The 17,226-nt window shown below is 50.4% G+C and overlaps 1 protein-coding gene across 1 annotated transcript in view; it reads right to left on the bottom strand.

The window, feature by feature from the left end:
• VIRMA (vir like m6A methyltransferase associated) overlaps positions 1–17,226 on the bottom strand; it is a 162,137-nt gene that overhangs the window by 33,272 nt on the left and 111,639 nt on the right. Inside the window, exons 17-21 of the mRNA XM_075353036.1 lie at positions 16,680–16,812; positions 15,936–16,085; positions 15,689–15,849; positions 13,779–13,875; positions 13,499–13,662 (exon numbers count right to left, since the gene is read on the bottom strand). Coding sequence (XP_075209151.1) covers positions 13,499–13,662; positions 13,779–13,875; positions 15,689–15,849; positions 15,936–16,085; positions 16,680–16,812 — 705 coding nt within the window. The remainder of the gene's footprint in view (positions 1–13,498; positions 13,663–13,778; positions 13,876–15,688; positions 15,850–15,935; positions 16,086–16,679; positions 16,813–17,226) is intronic.

Here is a 17,226-nt window from a genome sequence, read left to right as displayed (position 1 = left end):
CCCAGCAGGGAATGATCCAACTCCACCAAGAACTCCACACAGGCAAAATAACAAGAAAGTGGAAACCATAAGCAGAGGTACAAAGACCAACTTATCTGAGAGGAGTTCTGGTAGACACAGAAAGAAGGGAATTTTGTTTACTTACCGTAAATTCCTTTTCTTCTAGCTCCTATTGGGAGACCCAGACAATTGGGTGTATAGCTTCTGCCTCCGGAGGCCACACAAAGTATTACACTTTAAAAAGTGTAACCCCTCCCCTCTGCCTATACACCCTCCCGTGGATCACGGGCTCCTCAGTTTTGGTGCAAAAGCAGGAAGGAGAAAACTTATAAATTGGTCTAGGGTAAATGCAATCCGAAGGATGTTCGGAGAACTGCAAACCATGAACCAAAAGAACAATTCAACATGAACAACATGTGTACACAAAAAAACAACCAGCCCGAAGGGTACAGGGGCGGGTGCTGGGTCTCCCAATAGGAGCTAGAAGAAAAGGAATTTACGGTAAGTAAACAAAATTCCCTTCTTCTTTGTCGCTCCATTGGGAGACCCAGACAATTGGGACGTCCAAAAGCAGTCCCTGGGTGGGTAAAAGAATACCTCAATAAAAAGAGCCGAAAAAACGGCCCCCTCTTACAGGTGGGCAACTGCCGCCTGAAGGACTCGCCTACCTAGACTGGCGTCTGTCGAAGCATAGGTATGCACTTGATAGTGTTTCGTGAAAGTGTGCAGACTAGACCACGTAGCTGCCTGACACACCTGCTGAGCTGTAGCCCGGTGCCGCAATGCCCAGGACGCACCCACGGCTCTGGTAGAATGGGCTTTCAGCCCTGAAGGAAGCGGAAGCCCAGAAGAACGGTAGGCTTCGAGAATCTGTTCCTTGATCCACCGAGCCAAGGTTGACTTGGAAGCCTGCGAGCCCTTACGCTGGCCAGCGACAAGGACAAAGAGCACATCTGAACGACGCAGGGGCGCCGTGCGAGACACGTAGAGCCGGAGTGCTCTCACAAGATCCAAAGAGTGCAAATCCTTTTCACACTGGTGAATTGGATTAGGGCAAAATGAAGGCAAGGAGATATCCTGATTTAGATGAAAAGGGGATACCACCTTAGGGAGAAATTCCGGGGCCGGACGCAGAACCACCTTATCCTGGTGAAACACCAGGAAGGGGGCTTTGCATGACAGCGCTGCGAGCTCAGACACTCTCCGAAGTGATGTGACTGCCACTAGAAAGGCCACCTTCTGCGAAAGACGTGAAAGAGAGACATCCCTCAGCGGCTCGAAAGGTGGTTTCTGAGCACCCTGTTAAGATCCCAGGAGTCCAGCGGACGCTTGTAAGGTGGGACTATGTGGCAAACTCCCTGCAGGAACGTGCGGACCTGCGGAAGCCTGGCTAGGCGCTTTTGAAAAAATACGGAGAGCGCCGATACTTGGCCCTTGAGAGAGCCAAGTGACAAACCCTTGTCCATTCCGGATTGAAGGAATGAAAGAAAAGTGGGTAAGGGAAACGGCCATGGAGTAAAACCGTTATTAGCGCACCAGGATAGGAAGATTTGCCAAGACCTATAATAGATCTTGGCGGACGTAGGCTTCCTGGCCTGTCTCATGGTGGCAATGACATCCTGAGATAACCCTGAAGACGCTAGGAGCCAGGACTCAATGGCCACACAGTCAGGTTGAGGGCCACAGAATTCAGATGGAAAAACAGGCCTTGTGACAGCAAGTCTGGGCGGTCTGGAAGCGCCCACGGTTGACCCACCGTGAGATGCCACAGATCCGGGTACCACGACCGCCTCGGCCAGTCTGGAGCGACGAGAATGGCGCGACGGCATTCGGACCTGATCTTGCGTAACACTCTGGGCAGCATCGCCAGAGGAGGAAACACATAAGGCAGTCGAAACTGCGACCAATCCTGAACTAACGCGCCCGCCGCCAGAGCTCTGTGATCCTGAGACCGTGCCATGAATGCCGGGACTTTGTTGTTGTGCCGTGACGCCATGAGATCGACGTCCGGCGTTCCCCAGCGGCGACAGATCTCTCAAAACACGTCTGGGTGAAGAGACCATTCCCCCGCGTCCATGCCCTGACGACTGAGAAAATCTGCTTCCCAGTTTTCTACGCCCGGGATGTGAACTGCGGAGATGGTGGAGGCTGTGGCTTCCACCCACTGCAGAATCCGTCGGACTTCCTGGAAGGCTTGACGACTGCGAGTGCCGCCTTGGTGGTTGATGTATGCGACGGCAGTGGCATTGTCCGACTGGATACGGATCTGCCTGCCCTCCAGCCACCGATGAAAAGCCAATAGGGCTAGATACACTGCCCTTATCTCCAGAATATTGATCTGAAGGGATGACTATCGGAGTCCAGGTTCCCTGAGCCCTGTGGTGGAGAAAAACCGCTCCCCACCCTGACAGGCTCGCGTCTGTGGTGACCACAGCCCAGGTTGGGGGTAGGAAGGATTTTCCCTGCGATAGAGAATTGGGAAGGAGCCACCACTGAAGTGACGTCTTGGTTGCAAGGGAAAGAGAGACGTTCCTGTCGAGGGAAGCCGACCTCCTGTCCCATTTGCGGAGAATGTCCCATTGGAGTGGCCGAAGATGGAATTGCGCGACCGGGACTGCCTCTATAGCTGCCACCATCTTCCCCAGGAAGTGCATGAGGCGCCTTAAGGGGTGTGACTGACTCCGAAGAAGGGATTGCACCCCTGCCTGCAGAGAAAGCTGTTTGTCGCTCGGAAGCTTGACTAACGCTTGCTGGGTATGAAACTCCATCCCAAGGTACGTCAGTGATTGGGTCGGTGTCAACTTGGATTTCGGGAAGTTGATGATCCACCCGAACCGCTGGAGAGTCGCCAGAGCGACAGATAGACTTTGTTGACACGCCACCCGAGACGGGGCCCTGACTAGGAGATCGTCCAAGTAGGGAATCACCGAGTGGCCCTAAGAATGCAGGACCGCCACAACGGATGCCATGACTTTGGTGAAAACCCGTGGTGCTGTCGCCAAGCCGAAAGGCAATGCCACGAACTGGAGGTGTTCGTCCCCGATGGCGAAACACAGGAAACGTTGATGCTCGGGTGCGATCGGTATATGGAGATAAGCATCCTTGATGTCGATCGATGCTAGGAAGTCTCCTTGTGACATTGAGGCGATGACCGAGCGGAGGGATTCCATCCGGAACAGTCTGGTTCTCACATGTCTGTTGAGTAGCTTGAGGTCCAGAACGGGACGGAATGACCCGTCCTTTTTTGGCACCACGAACAAGTTGGAGTAAAATCCGCGACCACGTTCCTGAAGGGGAACGGGGATCACAACTCCTTCCATCTTTAGAGCGGCTACTGCCTGAAAAAATGCTTCGGCCTGAGCGGGGGACGGAGAGGTTCTGAAGAAGCGAGCCGCAGGACGAGAGCTGAACTCTATCCTGTAACCATGAGACAGAATGTCTCTCACCCATCGGTCTTGAACATGTGGCCACCAGGCGTCACCAAAGCGGGAGAGCCTGCCACCAACCGAGGATGCGGTCAGGGGAGGCCGAGAGTCATGAGGAAGCCGTCTTGGAGGCAGTGCCTCCTGCGGCCTTTTGTGGGCGAGACTTGGATCGCCACGCATAGGAGTTCCTCTGGCCTTTCTCCGGCCTGTTGGACGAAGAGGATTGGGACTTGGCGGAGGGACGAAAGGACCGAAATCTCGATTCTCTGTTGAGGTCTCTTAGGTTTGGCCTGGGGTAAGGAGGAATCCTTTCCTTTGGATTCCTTAATAATCTCATCCAATCGTTCGCCAAACAAACGGTCGCCAGAAAACGGCAAACCGGTTAAGACCCTCTTGGAAGCAGAGTCTGCCTTCCATTCGCGCAGCCACATGGCCCTGCGGACTGCCACAGAGTTAGCGGATGCTACAGCTGTACGGCTAGCAGAGTCCAGGACGGCGTTCATGGCGTAGGATGAAAAGGCTGACGCCTGAGAGGTCAAAGACGCAACTTGCGGAGCAGAATTACGTGTGACAGCATTAATCTCAGTCAGACAAGCCGAGATAGCTTGGAGTGCCCACACGGCTGCAAAGGCCGGGGCAAAAGACGCGCCCGTGGCCTCATAGATGGACTTCACCAGGAGCTCTGTCTGTCTGTCAGTGGCATCCTTTAGCGATGAGCCATCTGCAACCGATACCACGGATCTAGCCGCCAATCTTGAGACTGGAGGATCCACCTTGGGACAGTGAGCCCAACCCTTATCGACTTCAGATGGGAAGGGGTAACGCGTGTCAGTGAGGCGCTTAGTAAAGCGCTTGTCCGGGACCGCTCTGGGCTTCTGGACAGCGTCTCTGAAGTTAGAGTGATCGAAAAACGCATTGCGTGTACGTTTGGGGAACCGAAACTGGCGTTTCTCCTGCTGAGACGCCGACTCCTCTACAGGAGAAGGCGGGGGAGAGAGATCCAACACCTGGTTGATGGACGAGATAAGATCATTTACTAAGGCGTCCCCTTCAGGTGTATCAAGGTTAAGGGCGACGTCAGGGTCAGAGCCTTGAGCTGCGACATCCGCCTCGTCCTCCAGAGAGTCCTCAAGCTGGGATCCCGAGCAGCGTGAGGAAGTCGGGGAAGATTCCCAGCGAGCCCGCTTAGCCGGTCTAGGACTGTGGTCCGGGCAGGAGTCCTCCGCCTGAGACCTAGGGGCCAACCTAGGAGCGCGCTGCGGCGCGGACCGAGAGGGGCCTGGAGGCGACGAGCCAACAGGGGCCGGGGCCTGGGAAAGGACCGGTCTGGACTGCAAAGCCTCTAGCAGCTTAGAAGACCATTTGTCCATAGACTGAGCCATGGATTGAGAAAGTGACTCAGAGAGTTTCTCAGCAAAAGAGGCGAACTCTGTCCCTGCAGCCTGGACAGGGGGAGCAGGGGGGTCTACATGAGCCGAGGGGCCCACTAGTGTCCGAGGCTCCGGCTGAGCAAGCGAAACAGGGGTCGAGCATTGCTCACAGTGAGGGTAGGTGGAACCCACAGGTAACATAGCCTCACAAGAGGTACAGGCCGCAAAAAAACCCTGTGCCTTAGCAGCTTTGCTCCTTGTGGACGACATGCTGTTGTCTCCTAGGAGAGTGATCACTGAGGGTATATGGGAAAGGGGTATACAGCCCGACCAAACAGATATATATATAATATATATATATAATATATATATATAATATATATATATATAATATATATATATATAATATATATATATATAATATATATATATATATATATATATATATATATATATATATATATATATATATATATATATATATATATATATATATATATATATATATATATATATATATATATATATATATATATATATATATATATATATATATATATATATATATATATATATATATATATATATATATATATATATATATCTATATCTATTCCGGCACCCTAGGGGGACCAGCACCGGGTGACCGGTGTGGCTTACCGACCGCTAACAAGCGGAGTGTGTCCTCCAGATTCCCTGCCTTAGATCCCCCGGAGCTGCAGAGCTGTTCACTGAGAATCCTCCACCGGCAGAATGCCAAAAAATGGCTGCCAGAGCTCTCAGGGGAGGAGTGGAGCCGTGGGCGGCGCCAGGAAAGTGCGGGAATCTGGGGTCCCCACAGTGATCAGTGAGGGGGGAGGAAAACATGCAGGATGCTCCAGCGCTCACATCCGACGTCAGGTCGGTAATCCCGCCCTTACCCCTGACAGGCAGGCCCGGGGGTGGGATTTTTGCGACTAGGCCGCGATGAAGCCGGGGACTAAATTTGAGACCGCGCCCGACAAGCAGGCACGGTCGGCGCGGAAGTCCACCGACCTTCTCAATTCAGCAGCTGCCGCGGCTTCCGGGAAGAAGGTGCGCTCCCTGCACAGTCCCCAATGGGGACAAAGAGTACCTTTGAGTTGCAGGGCCCGGTCCCTGAGGTTGAAGAGGCTCCGGTCCGGCAGGTTCCCACAGGGGCTGCGGAGGGAGCACGGTCCCAGTAAATGGATGACCGCTTAGGATCCCACTTCTCCCAGAGCCGCTAAGGGATGGTGAAGGAGACGGCATGTGGCTCCAGCCTCTGTACCCGCAATGGGTACTTCAACCTTAACAACACCCACGACGTAGTGGGGTGAGAAGGGAACATGCCGGGGGCCCCGTGGGGGCCCTCTTTTCTTCCAACCGACATAACTAAGTATGAGAATGCATGAGTGGATGTGTGCCTCCTTCCACACAAAGCATAAAACTGAGGAGCCCGTGATCCACGGGAGGGTGTATAGGCAGAGGGGAGGGGTTACACTTTTTAAAGTGTAATACTTTGTGTGGCCTCCGGAGGCAGAAGCTATACACCCAATTGTCTGGGTCTCCCAATGGAGCGACAAAGAAAGGGCTGGTTTCAGGAGGTCCTTAGCACACAGGAGCTACATTGAGCACCGGCAAGGAACAGGAGGAAACGACTAAGTTATATAGGCCAAATCCAAATGGTCTGATTGCAAAGCCTCCTCAGCTGGCTGGTTCCCATTCAGCAAGTCAACTGCACTACCAGCACTGACCAGAAGAGGGAGCCCCCAAACTGGAATCTAATTCAAATGTATTCACAACATCGCTCATATCAGCGATATTTTGCCGCCAAACCGATCAGTCACAAATGCGTTTCAGTTCAGTTCATTTCCAATGGAATCGCGGCAAGATGCAGTTACATGTGGTTGTGTATGACTGCATCTTGCCAAAATTCCATTGGAAAGGAATTGAACTGAAACGCATTTGTGACGGATCCGGTTTTGCGGCAAAATACCGCTGATGTGAGCGCTGCCTTACTTGCTCCCCCTCCCTTCAAAACGACCTTTGCACACGCTCATTAGACACCTCAATACAAAAGATCGGGTTGGAGTCTTGGCTCATTGCAGCTAATGTCTGTGGGTTTCCTAAAATAAGAGGTTAGAGCTAATTTTTTCTGATGACACTGATTTTTTTCTTTAAGAACACTTTCGCTACATACCTTGAGCATCTTTTCTTATGTCTCTACATTGTACTGTTCCTCTGGATTTACTCTTACAAAAAGCACTAAATACATTGACAACTGGGTGTTGCTAGTCCTTTGTTAATGGAGTGGGTCCCTACACTCCCTACTTTTTAATCAGTCTTGACAGGGATCATAGTAAAGCCAAGCTGCAAAAGAATTCATTCATTTCCCGGAGGAGTAACAGAGGAATGGTAAAAAGGAAGATTTTTGTGTACTCACCGTAAAATCTTGTTCTCTGAGCCTTCATTGGGGGATGGTCCTGTGTCCCCCAATAAGGCGAGAGAGAAAGTAGATTTTTAAGAAATTAACTGTGATATTTAGTAAAACTAAGAAGAGAAGTCCGGTTTTCTTAATTTGTCTAATCTACTTTTGCAATCCAACATGTAATCAGCTAAAACGAAGGGAATTTTGTTTACTTACCGTAAATTCCTTTTCTTCTAGCTCCAATTGGGAGACCCAGACAATTGGGTGTATAGCTACTGCCTCCGGAGGCCACACAAAGTATTACACTCAAAAGTGTAAGGCCCCTCCCCTTCTGGCTATACACCCCCAGTGGGATCACTGGCTCACCAGTTTAGTGCAAAAGCAAGAAGGAGGAAAGCCAATAACTGGTTTAAAGACCAATTCAATCCGAAGAAACATCGGAGAACTGCAACCATTCACATGAACAACATGTGTACCGAAAAAAACCCTAAGAAAACAGGGCGGGTGCTGGGTCTCCCAATTGGAGCTAGAAGAAAAGCAATTTACGGTAAGTAAACAAAATTCCCTTCTTCTTTGTCGCTCCTAATTGGGAGACCCAGACAATTGGGACGTCCAAAAGCAGTCCCTGGGTGGGTAAAAGAATACCTCGTGGTAGGGCCGTCAAACAGCCCTTTCGTACAGGTGGGCAACCGCCGCCTGAAGGACTTGTCTACCTAGGCTGGCGTCTGCCGAAGCGTAGGTATGCACCTGATAATGCTTGGTAAAAGTGTGCAGACTCGACCAGGTAGGTGCCTGGCACACCTGCTGAGCCGTAGCCTGGTGCCGTAATGCCCAGGACGCACCCACGGCTCTGGTAGAATGGGCATTCAGCCCTGAGGGAACCGGGAGCCTAGCAGAACGGTAGGTTTCAAGAATTGGTTCCTTGATCCACCGAGTCAGGGTGGATTTGGAAACTTGCGACCCTTTACGCTGACCAGCGACAAGGACAAAGAGTGCATCCGAGCGGCACAGGAGCGCCGTGCGGGAATGTAGATCCTGAGTGCTCTCACCAGATCCAACAGATGCAAATCCTTTTCAAATTGATGGACTGGATGAGGACACAAAGAAGGTAAGGTGATATCTTGATTGAGATGAAAATGGGATACCACCTTAGGGAGAAAGTCCGGAATCGGACGCCGAACCCCCTTGTCCTGGTGAAGACCAGGAATGGAGATTTGCATGACAGCGCTGCTAGCTCGGACACTCTCTGAAGAGACGTGACCGCTACTAGAAAGGCCACTTTCTGTGAAAGACGGAAAAGGGAAACAACTTTCAAAGGCTCGAAAGGCGGCTTCAAGAGAGTCATTAGAACCTTGTTCAGACTCCAGAGCTCTAACGGCCGCTTGTACGGAGTGATGAGAAGACAAACTCCCTGCAGGAACGTGCGTACCTGCGGAAGTCGGCTAGGCGTTTCTGAAAAAATACAGATAGCGCTGAGACTTGTCCTTTAAGGGAGCTGAGCGACCAACCATTTTCCAACCAAGATTGTAGGAAGGAAGGAAAAATAGGCGATGCAAATGGCCAGGGAGAAACTCCTTGAGCAGAGCACCAAGATAAGAATATCTTCCACGATCTGTGGTAGATCTTGGCGGACGTTGGCTTCTTGGCCTGCGTCATGGTGACAACCACTCCTGAGATAATACTGAAGACGCTAGGATCCAGGACTCAATGGCTACACCGTCATGTTCAGGGCCGCAGAGTTCAGATGGAAAAAAGGGCCCTTGAAACAGCAAGTCTGGTCGGTCTGGTAGTGCCCACGGTTGGCCTACCGTGAGGTACCACAGATCCGGGAACCCCGACCTCCTCGGCCAAGCTGGAGCGACGAGGATGGCGCGGCGACAGTCGGACTTGATCTTGCGCAGCACTCTGGGCAACAATGCCAGAGGTGGGACACATAAGGTAGCCGGGACTGCGACCAATGTTGAACTGAGGCGTCCGCCGCCAGAGCTCGATGATCGTGAGACTGTGCTATGAAGCCGGGACAATGTTGTTGTGCCGTGACGCCATTATGTCGACGTCCGGCATCCCGCAGCGGCGACAGATCTCCTGAAACCCGTCCGGGTGAAGAAACCATTCCCCTGCTTCCATACCCTGGCGACTGAGGAAGTCTGCTTCCTAGTTTACCACGCCTGGGATGTGAACTGCGGATATGGTGGATGCCGTGTCTTCCACCCACGTCAGAATCCGCCGGCTTCCTGGAAGGCTTGCCGGCTGCGTGTTCTTCCGTGGTGGTTGATGTATGCCACCGCTGTGGAGATATCCGACTGAATTCGGATGCGCTTGCTTTACAGCCACTGCTGGAAGGCTTGTAGGGCAAGATACACTGCTCTGATTTCCAGAACATTGATCTGAAGGGTGGACTCTTGCTGAATCCACGTACCTTGAGCCCTGTGGTAGAGAAAAACTGCTCTCCACTCTGATAGACTCGTGCCTGTCGTAACTACCGCCCAGGATGGGGGTAGGAAGGACCTTTTTTCTGACCCTGAGGTGGGAAGAAGCCACCACCGTAGAGATTCTTTGGCCGCCTGAGAAAGGGAGACGTCTCTGTCGATGGGCGTCGACCTCCCGTCTCATTGGCGGAGAATGTCCCATTGTAGTGGACGCAGATGAAACTGCGCGAAAGGGACTGCCGCCATTGCTACCATCTTACGTGAGAAGTGCAAGAGGCGTCTCAATGTGTGCGACTGATCCTAAGGCGAGATTGCAGCCTTGTCTGTAGTGAACGCTGTTTGGCTAGCGGAAGCTTCACCATCGCTGAGAGAGTATGAAACTCCATGCCTGGATATGTTAGTGATTGGCCCGGGGTCGGATCGGACTTTGAAAAGTTGATGATCCACCCGAACTCTGGAGAGTCTCCAGCGCAACGTTCGGCTGTGTTGGCATGTTCCTTAAGAGAGTGCCTTGACAAGTAGATCTCCCAAATACGGGATCACAGAGTGACCTTGAGATTGCAAAACTGGTACTACTGCTGCCATGACCTTAGAGAAGACCCGTGGGGCTATCGCCAGCCGGAAGGCAGAGTTACGAACTGAAGGTGTTCGCGTCTTATAACAAAGCGTAGAAACGCTGGAGCTCTGGATCAATCGGCACGTGGGGATAAGCATCCTTGACGTGTATCGATGTTAGGAAATTTCCTTGAAACATTGAGGCGATGACGGAGCGGGGGGATTACATCCGGAACCGCCTGGTGTTCACGAGCTGGTTGAGCCGTGTTAGATCCAGAACGGGACGGAAATACTCGTCCTTTCTTGGCACCGCAAATAATTGCCTTTAGAGTGCCCACCGCCTGCAGAAGAGCATCGGCTCGGTCGGGAGGCGGAGAAGTTCTGAAGAATTGAGTTGGAGGACGAGAACTGAACTCTATCCTGTACCCGTGAGACAGAATGTCTCTCACCCAACGGTCTTTGACCTGTGACAGCTAAATATCGCCAAGGCGGGAGAGCCTGCTACCGACCGAGGATGCGGAGAGAGGAGGCCGCAAGTCATGAGGAAGCCTTCTTGGAAGCGGGCTTTCAGGCTGTCTTTTTTGGACGTGACTGAGCCCGCCAAGAAACTGAGCTCCTCTGATCCTTTTGAGTCCTCTTTGGACGAGGAGAAATGGGACCTGCCCGAGCCTTGAAAAAGACCGAAAACCCCGACTGTCCCTTGGTATGTTGGGATTTGTTTTGTCTGGGCTGAGGTAAGGAAGAATCCTTACTCTTGAACTGTTTAATGATTACATCTCACGCACACTAAACAGTCGGTCAGCAGAACAAGGCAAACTGGTTAAGCCCTTTTTTGGAAGCAGAATCTGCCTTCCATTCAGTTAACACCCAGGCCCTGCGTAAAACCACGGAGTTAGCGGACGCCACTGCCGTACGGATCGTAGAGTCCAGGACAGCATTAATCGCATAAGACGCAAATGCAGACATTTGAGCGGTTAAGGATGACACTTGCGGAACAGATGTACGTGTGACCGTGTCCATCTGTGTAAGACAAGCTGAAGTAGCTTGGAGTGCCTCTACGGCTGCGAATGCTTAACAGCGCGCCGATAGCCTCATAGATGGATTTCGACCAGAGATCCCTCTGTCTGTCAGTGGCATCTTTAAGTGCAACCCCATCTTCCACTGCAACTATGGATCTAGCTGCAAGCTGGAGATTGGAGGATGCCCCTTGGGACACTGGGTCCAGCCATTGCCCACGTCAGGGGGTAGTGATAACGTGTATCCTCAGCCGTTTGGAGAAGCGCTTAACTGGATAAGCGTGGTGTTCCTGGACTGCCTGTGTAAAGTCAGGGTGGCCAAGGAAAGCATTTAATTTACGCTTGGGATACGTGAATGGAATTTCTCCTGCTATGAAGCTGACTCTTCCACCGGAGGAGCTGGGGGAGAAATAACTAACATTCTATTGATGGACGCTATGAGATTATTGACTATGGCGTCACCATCAGGTGTATCCAGATTGAGAGCGGTCTCAGGATTAGATCTTGAGCAGCTACCTCCGCCACATCACACAGAGAGTCCACTTGCTGGGACCCTGACTAGTGTGATGAAGTCGAGGGCCGCTCATAGTGAGCCTCTCAGGCTGTCTGGGACTGTCGTCCGTGTCAGAGCCGTCACTCTGGGAAGCACATGACACCCTCGGAGCTCAAAGCTGTTCCCACTGAGGGGGACCATGGATAATGAATGAACAGTGGCCATGGATTTGAGAGACTTGTCTGGACTGCAAGGCTTCTAGTATCATAGCCATAGTCTCAGAAAAACTGTCAGTAAATACTGCAGGCTCCGTCCCCATGTCCTGACGATTAGCAGAGACTCCGTAGTATACAATGGGGGTCTATGTACACTGCCGGCCATATAGCCATACATGCTGTACCGGCTGCATAGAAAACATGTGCTTCTGCACCTCTGTTTTACACAGACAATATGCTGTTATGTCCTCCGCACAATCAAGGAGGGTATATACAAAAATGCAGCTAAACAGTGCAATGCATAGTGAATAAGCATATATGTATATGTGCACTTCGGCACTAGTGGAGTCAGCCCCACAGGTGCTGCTTAACGCCTGGTCACAGCGGTTGTGTGACTATCCGAATCCCTGCCAGGGATTCCCAAACTTGTCTCTTCTGTCGCTACAGAAAACACTGACAAGAATGGCTGCCAGCGTCCTGTGTAGAGGAGGAAGCCGTGGGCGTGCCTGAGAAAAAGCGGGAATCCGGCTTCACAGCGTACACAGTGAGAGGGGTGGAGTATGCAAAGCATACTCCAGCTCTCAGCGCTGCCGGTTTCACAGTGCACACAGTGAGAGGGGTGGAGTATGCAAAGCATACTCCAGCTCTCAGCGCTGCCGTGCTGTGCAGCGTCACGCCCCTACCCTGACTGGCAGGTCTGTGGGCGGAAACGAAGTGAGACTAGGCCGCGCAAGCCGGGGACTCGAGTGATAAGCGCGGCCGGCATATAAGCCTTGGTCGGCGCGGAAGTCCCCGGCGCACCACAAGTCCCAGCCGCGCCCGAAATAAAAATGGCAACGGCGGTTAGCGCGGTAGTCCCCTAATACACTAACACACCCAGCAAGCTGTAGTGTGCGATGGCACTAGTGCGGGCAGCGCCGCCGTCCCTGGCGCACTAACACACCCAGCAATGCTGCCGTGTGTCCGTGCGCGGTCCCCACAGGGACACAGAGTACCTCAACGTAGCAGGGCCATGTCCCTGAGGATACTCCGCTCCATGTCCAGCAGATTCCCAGGAGCTGTGGATGGAGCACGGCCTCAGTGCCTGGAGACCGATAAGATCCCACTTCACCCAGAGCCCTGAGGGGATGGGGAAGGAAAGCAGCATGTGGGCTCCAGCCTCCGTACCCACAATGGGTACCTCAACCTTACAAACAGCGCCGACAAAAGGTGGGGTGAGAAGGGAGCATGCTGGGGACCCTAGTATGGGCCCTCTTTTCTTCCATCCGACATAGTCAGCAGCTGCTGCTGACTAAACAGTGGAGCTATGCGTGGATGTCTGACCTCCTTCGCACAAAGCACAAAACTGGTGAGCCAGTGATCCCACTGGGGGTGTATAGCCAGAAGGGGAGGGGCCTTACACTTTTGAGTGTAATACTTTGTGTGGCCTCCGGAGGCAGTAGCTATACACCCAATTGTCTGGGTCTCCCAATGGAGCGACAAAGAAATGGGCAGCGTTTGTGCCACGTTCAGGTCCTCCAAGCTGAATCTGAATTCAGCTGGATCAATTTACTAATCGCAGACTCACCTTGTAATAAAGGTCTCATGTTTGTGTTTTCCCAGCTTGAAACCTTTAGAGGCTTTTGTCCGACCTGGTGACGAGGGCTCCAACAAAAAGGATTTTTCCAGCTCGGCTTTTAAGTCAAAATCACTGCAGCATTTGGCAGAAAGGTCAATTAAATCAACTTTGCCCTAAAACGACAAACACAAAGCCCGGATGTTACGCCTCGTGGGTCATTATTGTGATATTCAGGATCAATAGGAGTGTGATCGGCCGAAACATTGCGGAATAAGGGAACGGTTTATACCAAGTCTAGGTCCACATCCGCTTCGTCAGGCTGGAAGGGTGTAAATGAGAAAGACTTCAGCTGATCGTCCATTACATCTGCTAAAACGTACACCGTTCTGCAAAAAGAAAAGAAGAAGATCCTGTATAATTTTTTTGCCAGAAACACGAACTTCAAAATGTATTGCTCAATTAACATTGATGTCAGCAGTGATGGCGCTGCCTAGGGGTGATCCCAAGGATTACTTTAAGGGTACGAGCCCACGATCAGGACCCGCTGATGTGGCGGGTGCTGACCTGCGGGGTCACGAGTCTCCTCCGTGGGAGACCGCAGCTGCTTGTGCCCACGATCCGGGCTCGGGCAGTCGCGGTCTCTCTCGCTTTTATTCTCCCTGCGGAGAACGCTTGTGACTCCGCAGCACAGAATTGACATGATTGTGACTGGGAGAGCAGCACTAGAAGTCAGTTTACGCTGCGGACCGCACATGCATAGTAGGCGTGGGATTTCTAGAAATCCTATCTTCTGTGCTTGTACTGTACAACGCAGCTTTTTGGATGCAGCTGAAGCATGCTGTGTCCAAAACGCTGTGAACACTGATCATGTGCACGCAGACTTTGACCGAAAGGGTTGATATTCTGGTGATAGCTGTTTAAGGCTATGTGCACACACCGCGGATTTGTTTCTCTAGTGGAAAACCCGTACCAAAAACACATGCGTTTTTATCGTGGTTTGGTGCGTTTTTTTCCTGCAGTTTTTTTTTTTTTTTTTAACATTGTCAATGGCAAAACATGGGAAAAACGCAGAAAAGTAGTGATGTTGAGGGTAAGAATTGAGTAACCTGTAATACTTAATTCAGATATTTCACAGACCCAATTATGTAGTTTAGTTGATGTAGCCCAACATACATATTTATGAATGCTTTTGTTTTCCCCCCGTGTTCCTCCCACATAGCTTCTCATGAGCCAGACCAGACACCCCATACTTTGCACTGACGAGGGGCAAGCAGCCCGAAACACAGTGTCTGCAAATTGGGATTCTGGTCTGGAATAAAATCCTAAATCATTTGCAAAGGATTGTTAAAAATCCACTTCTGACTTTTAGGATCGCTACTTCCAATAGGTGGCGCTGCGCTGGAGTTTCTCTCCTTTCCTAGAGAGATAATTTGTTTTCTGCTAACTATATATATATATATATATATATATATATATATATATATATATATATATATTCAGTGATTTTCTTTAATACAAAATGCCAGCACATGTAGCCCAAAGATGGCTCCTGCATCGTGGACATCGCCTCAGGTGATAAGGACCTGAGAAACACCCAAAGTTTGGAACAACCAATCCAGTAGAGACTATGCAAGTTGCTCCACGCCCCGAGCCCGGCCTGCGATACTTGATTGGACTATATATTTTGTCTACACCCTTTTCTTATCTAGAACTATGAGGGTTTTGTGAACAATAAACGAGCAGAATGTCACTGGTGTCCGTCATGAGAGGAAGCGATTAACCAATCTGCAGTCTGTTATTTCTTCCCACCTGTGCACACATGACATTATAATCTGAAAAGAGCAGTCAGACCTTGAGAGACCCCTAGTGTCTCCCCTCAACAGCGACATGCTGCTTCACTTGCTGCAAAAATTCTGGAGCAAAACCTGTAAGGAAAAAACGCAACGTGTGCACATTTTTGATTTCTCAGACTTTACTGGGGAAGGACTGCATGAAGCTTATGAACAAAAACTGCACCAATCCTGGAGAAAAAAAAACGCAACAAATCAGTGGCAAAAAATGCAGTGTGCGCACAGGGCCTTAAAGTAATATGCAGTATTTGTATCATAAAATACTGTCATAGATTTTTATTTTTCTTCTTCTTAGAAGCTATATGCTGCTGGGAATGGGCTCTGAGCAGAATAATCTACTGCATGTTACCGGTTATTGAATAGGTTCTGCATGGAGTCTCCGGCTGGTAACACCGGCTCCACATCCTGGTCACTTAATGGTATCGGCTCCTTTGCAATTTCTAGTATCTGCCGAAAACCAGCCACGTTGTCCAGTAGAGACTCCAGACTGTCGTCTTCTTTGGACTGTTCCTAGAAACACAGAAATCAGAACAATCAGCATTGAAAGCAAATCCGCCCCATAACCGAGGATAAGAGGAGGCGAAGCCAACATTTACCAGAACGGTTTTCTCCAAGTCCAGCAGCAGGTTGTGTGCAGGGTCATCTTTGTTCAGCAGCAGCTGCTTTATTTCACCAGCGCTGAGACCAAGGGTCCTTGTGTGGGGGGCTCCATCCACTTCCATACCTCCTCCATCATCTCCGCATGGCTGCACGAGACAACGCAGGGGTTAAAGTCACAACCTCAAAAGTGACAAAGCAACATTGCTGTGATTTCATTATTCTGCAGCCATTAAAAATGATAACAGAAGACCAAGCATGTTGAACATAAGCCTGGTGATCTCCAGCCTTTTTTCCACTACAATGCCCAGCAATGCTCAAGCTTGATCGGCTGTCTCATGAGCGCTGCAGCCGGGAACACAGCACTCGGAGAAGGGGCAGGATGCAGATCCGGGAGGGAAATAAGCTTTCTCTCTCGCCTTATTGGGAGACACAGGACTACTTTTTTTGCATAGTGTCCTAGGAGGTGGACATGGGCCCGAGAACAGGCACAAAGCAAAAAACTGGTCCTGTGTTCCCCAGTGAGGTCTCAGAGAAAAAGATGTTACGGTGAGTACACAAAAATCTTCCTTTTTTCTTTATTTTATTAAGCAGCCTGGTGGTATTCAGAAAAAGCTGTCCAGTCATAGACAACTCCTTCAAGCAATTTTAAGTGATGTAAAAAAAAAAAAAACTTCAAAATTCCAAAGTTTCCTGCAATTCCACATTTTCTGAAGGGGCCACGCACACATTCAGTTACTTGCCATAGGATCAGAGTTCAGTATCTGCCGCATGAAATCCAAGAACGATGAGGCCAATTCCCCAGTGTCTTTTCCAAACCCACAAACGATGCGCTTCAGGAGCAGGTACAGAGCATTGCTGTTTTTTCTGAGGGAACTGGAGAGAGAAAAAAAAAAATACAAAAAACTTACATGGTTAAGAGAAAAATTTTTTTGATTGTTTATTTAAGAAAAACCAAAACAAAAAAAAACACAAACAAAAACCTACTTGTCCTGTCCATGAAAACACACTGCAGTTCTAACATTATCCACTAGTCAGCGGTCACAACAATTCTGTGCAGTCACTCCGTTAGGGCTAATTCGGACGTTCATATCAAATCGGTCAGGGCGCGGACCGTCCAGGGCGCGTGTCTCCCCACTCGAGCACGAAAGCGTCACAAATTTTTATGAGGCTGTGACGCTCCGGTCAGGAAACCTACAGTCCAGTCCGAGTTGCGGTCAGAGAAGAAACCGATTTGTACGGACGTCTGAATAAGCCCTCATATACAAAACGTACAGAAGCGTTACAATC

Source organism: Anomaloglossus baeobatrachus, chromosome 6, assembly GCF_048569485.1.
Source record: "Anomaloglossus baeobatrachus isolate aAnoBae1 chromosome 6, aAnoBae1.hap1, whole genome shotgun sequence".
Classification (NCBI taxonomy): Eukaryota; Metazoa; Chordata; class Amphibia; order Anura; family Aromobatidae; genus Anomaloglossus; species Anomaloglossus baeobatrachus.
This window is presented reverse-complemented; position numbering and strand designations above follow the sequence as displayed.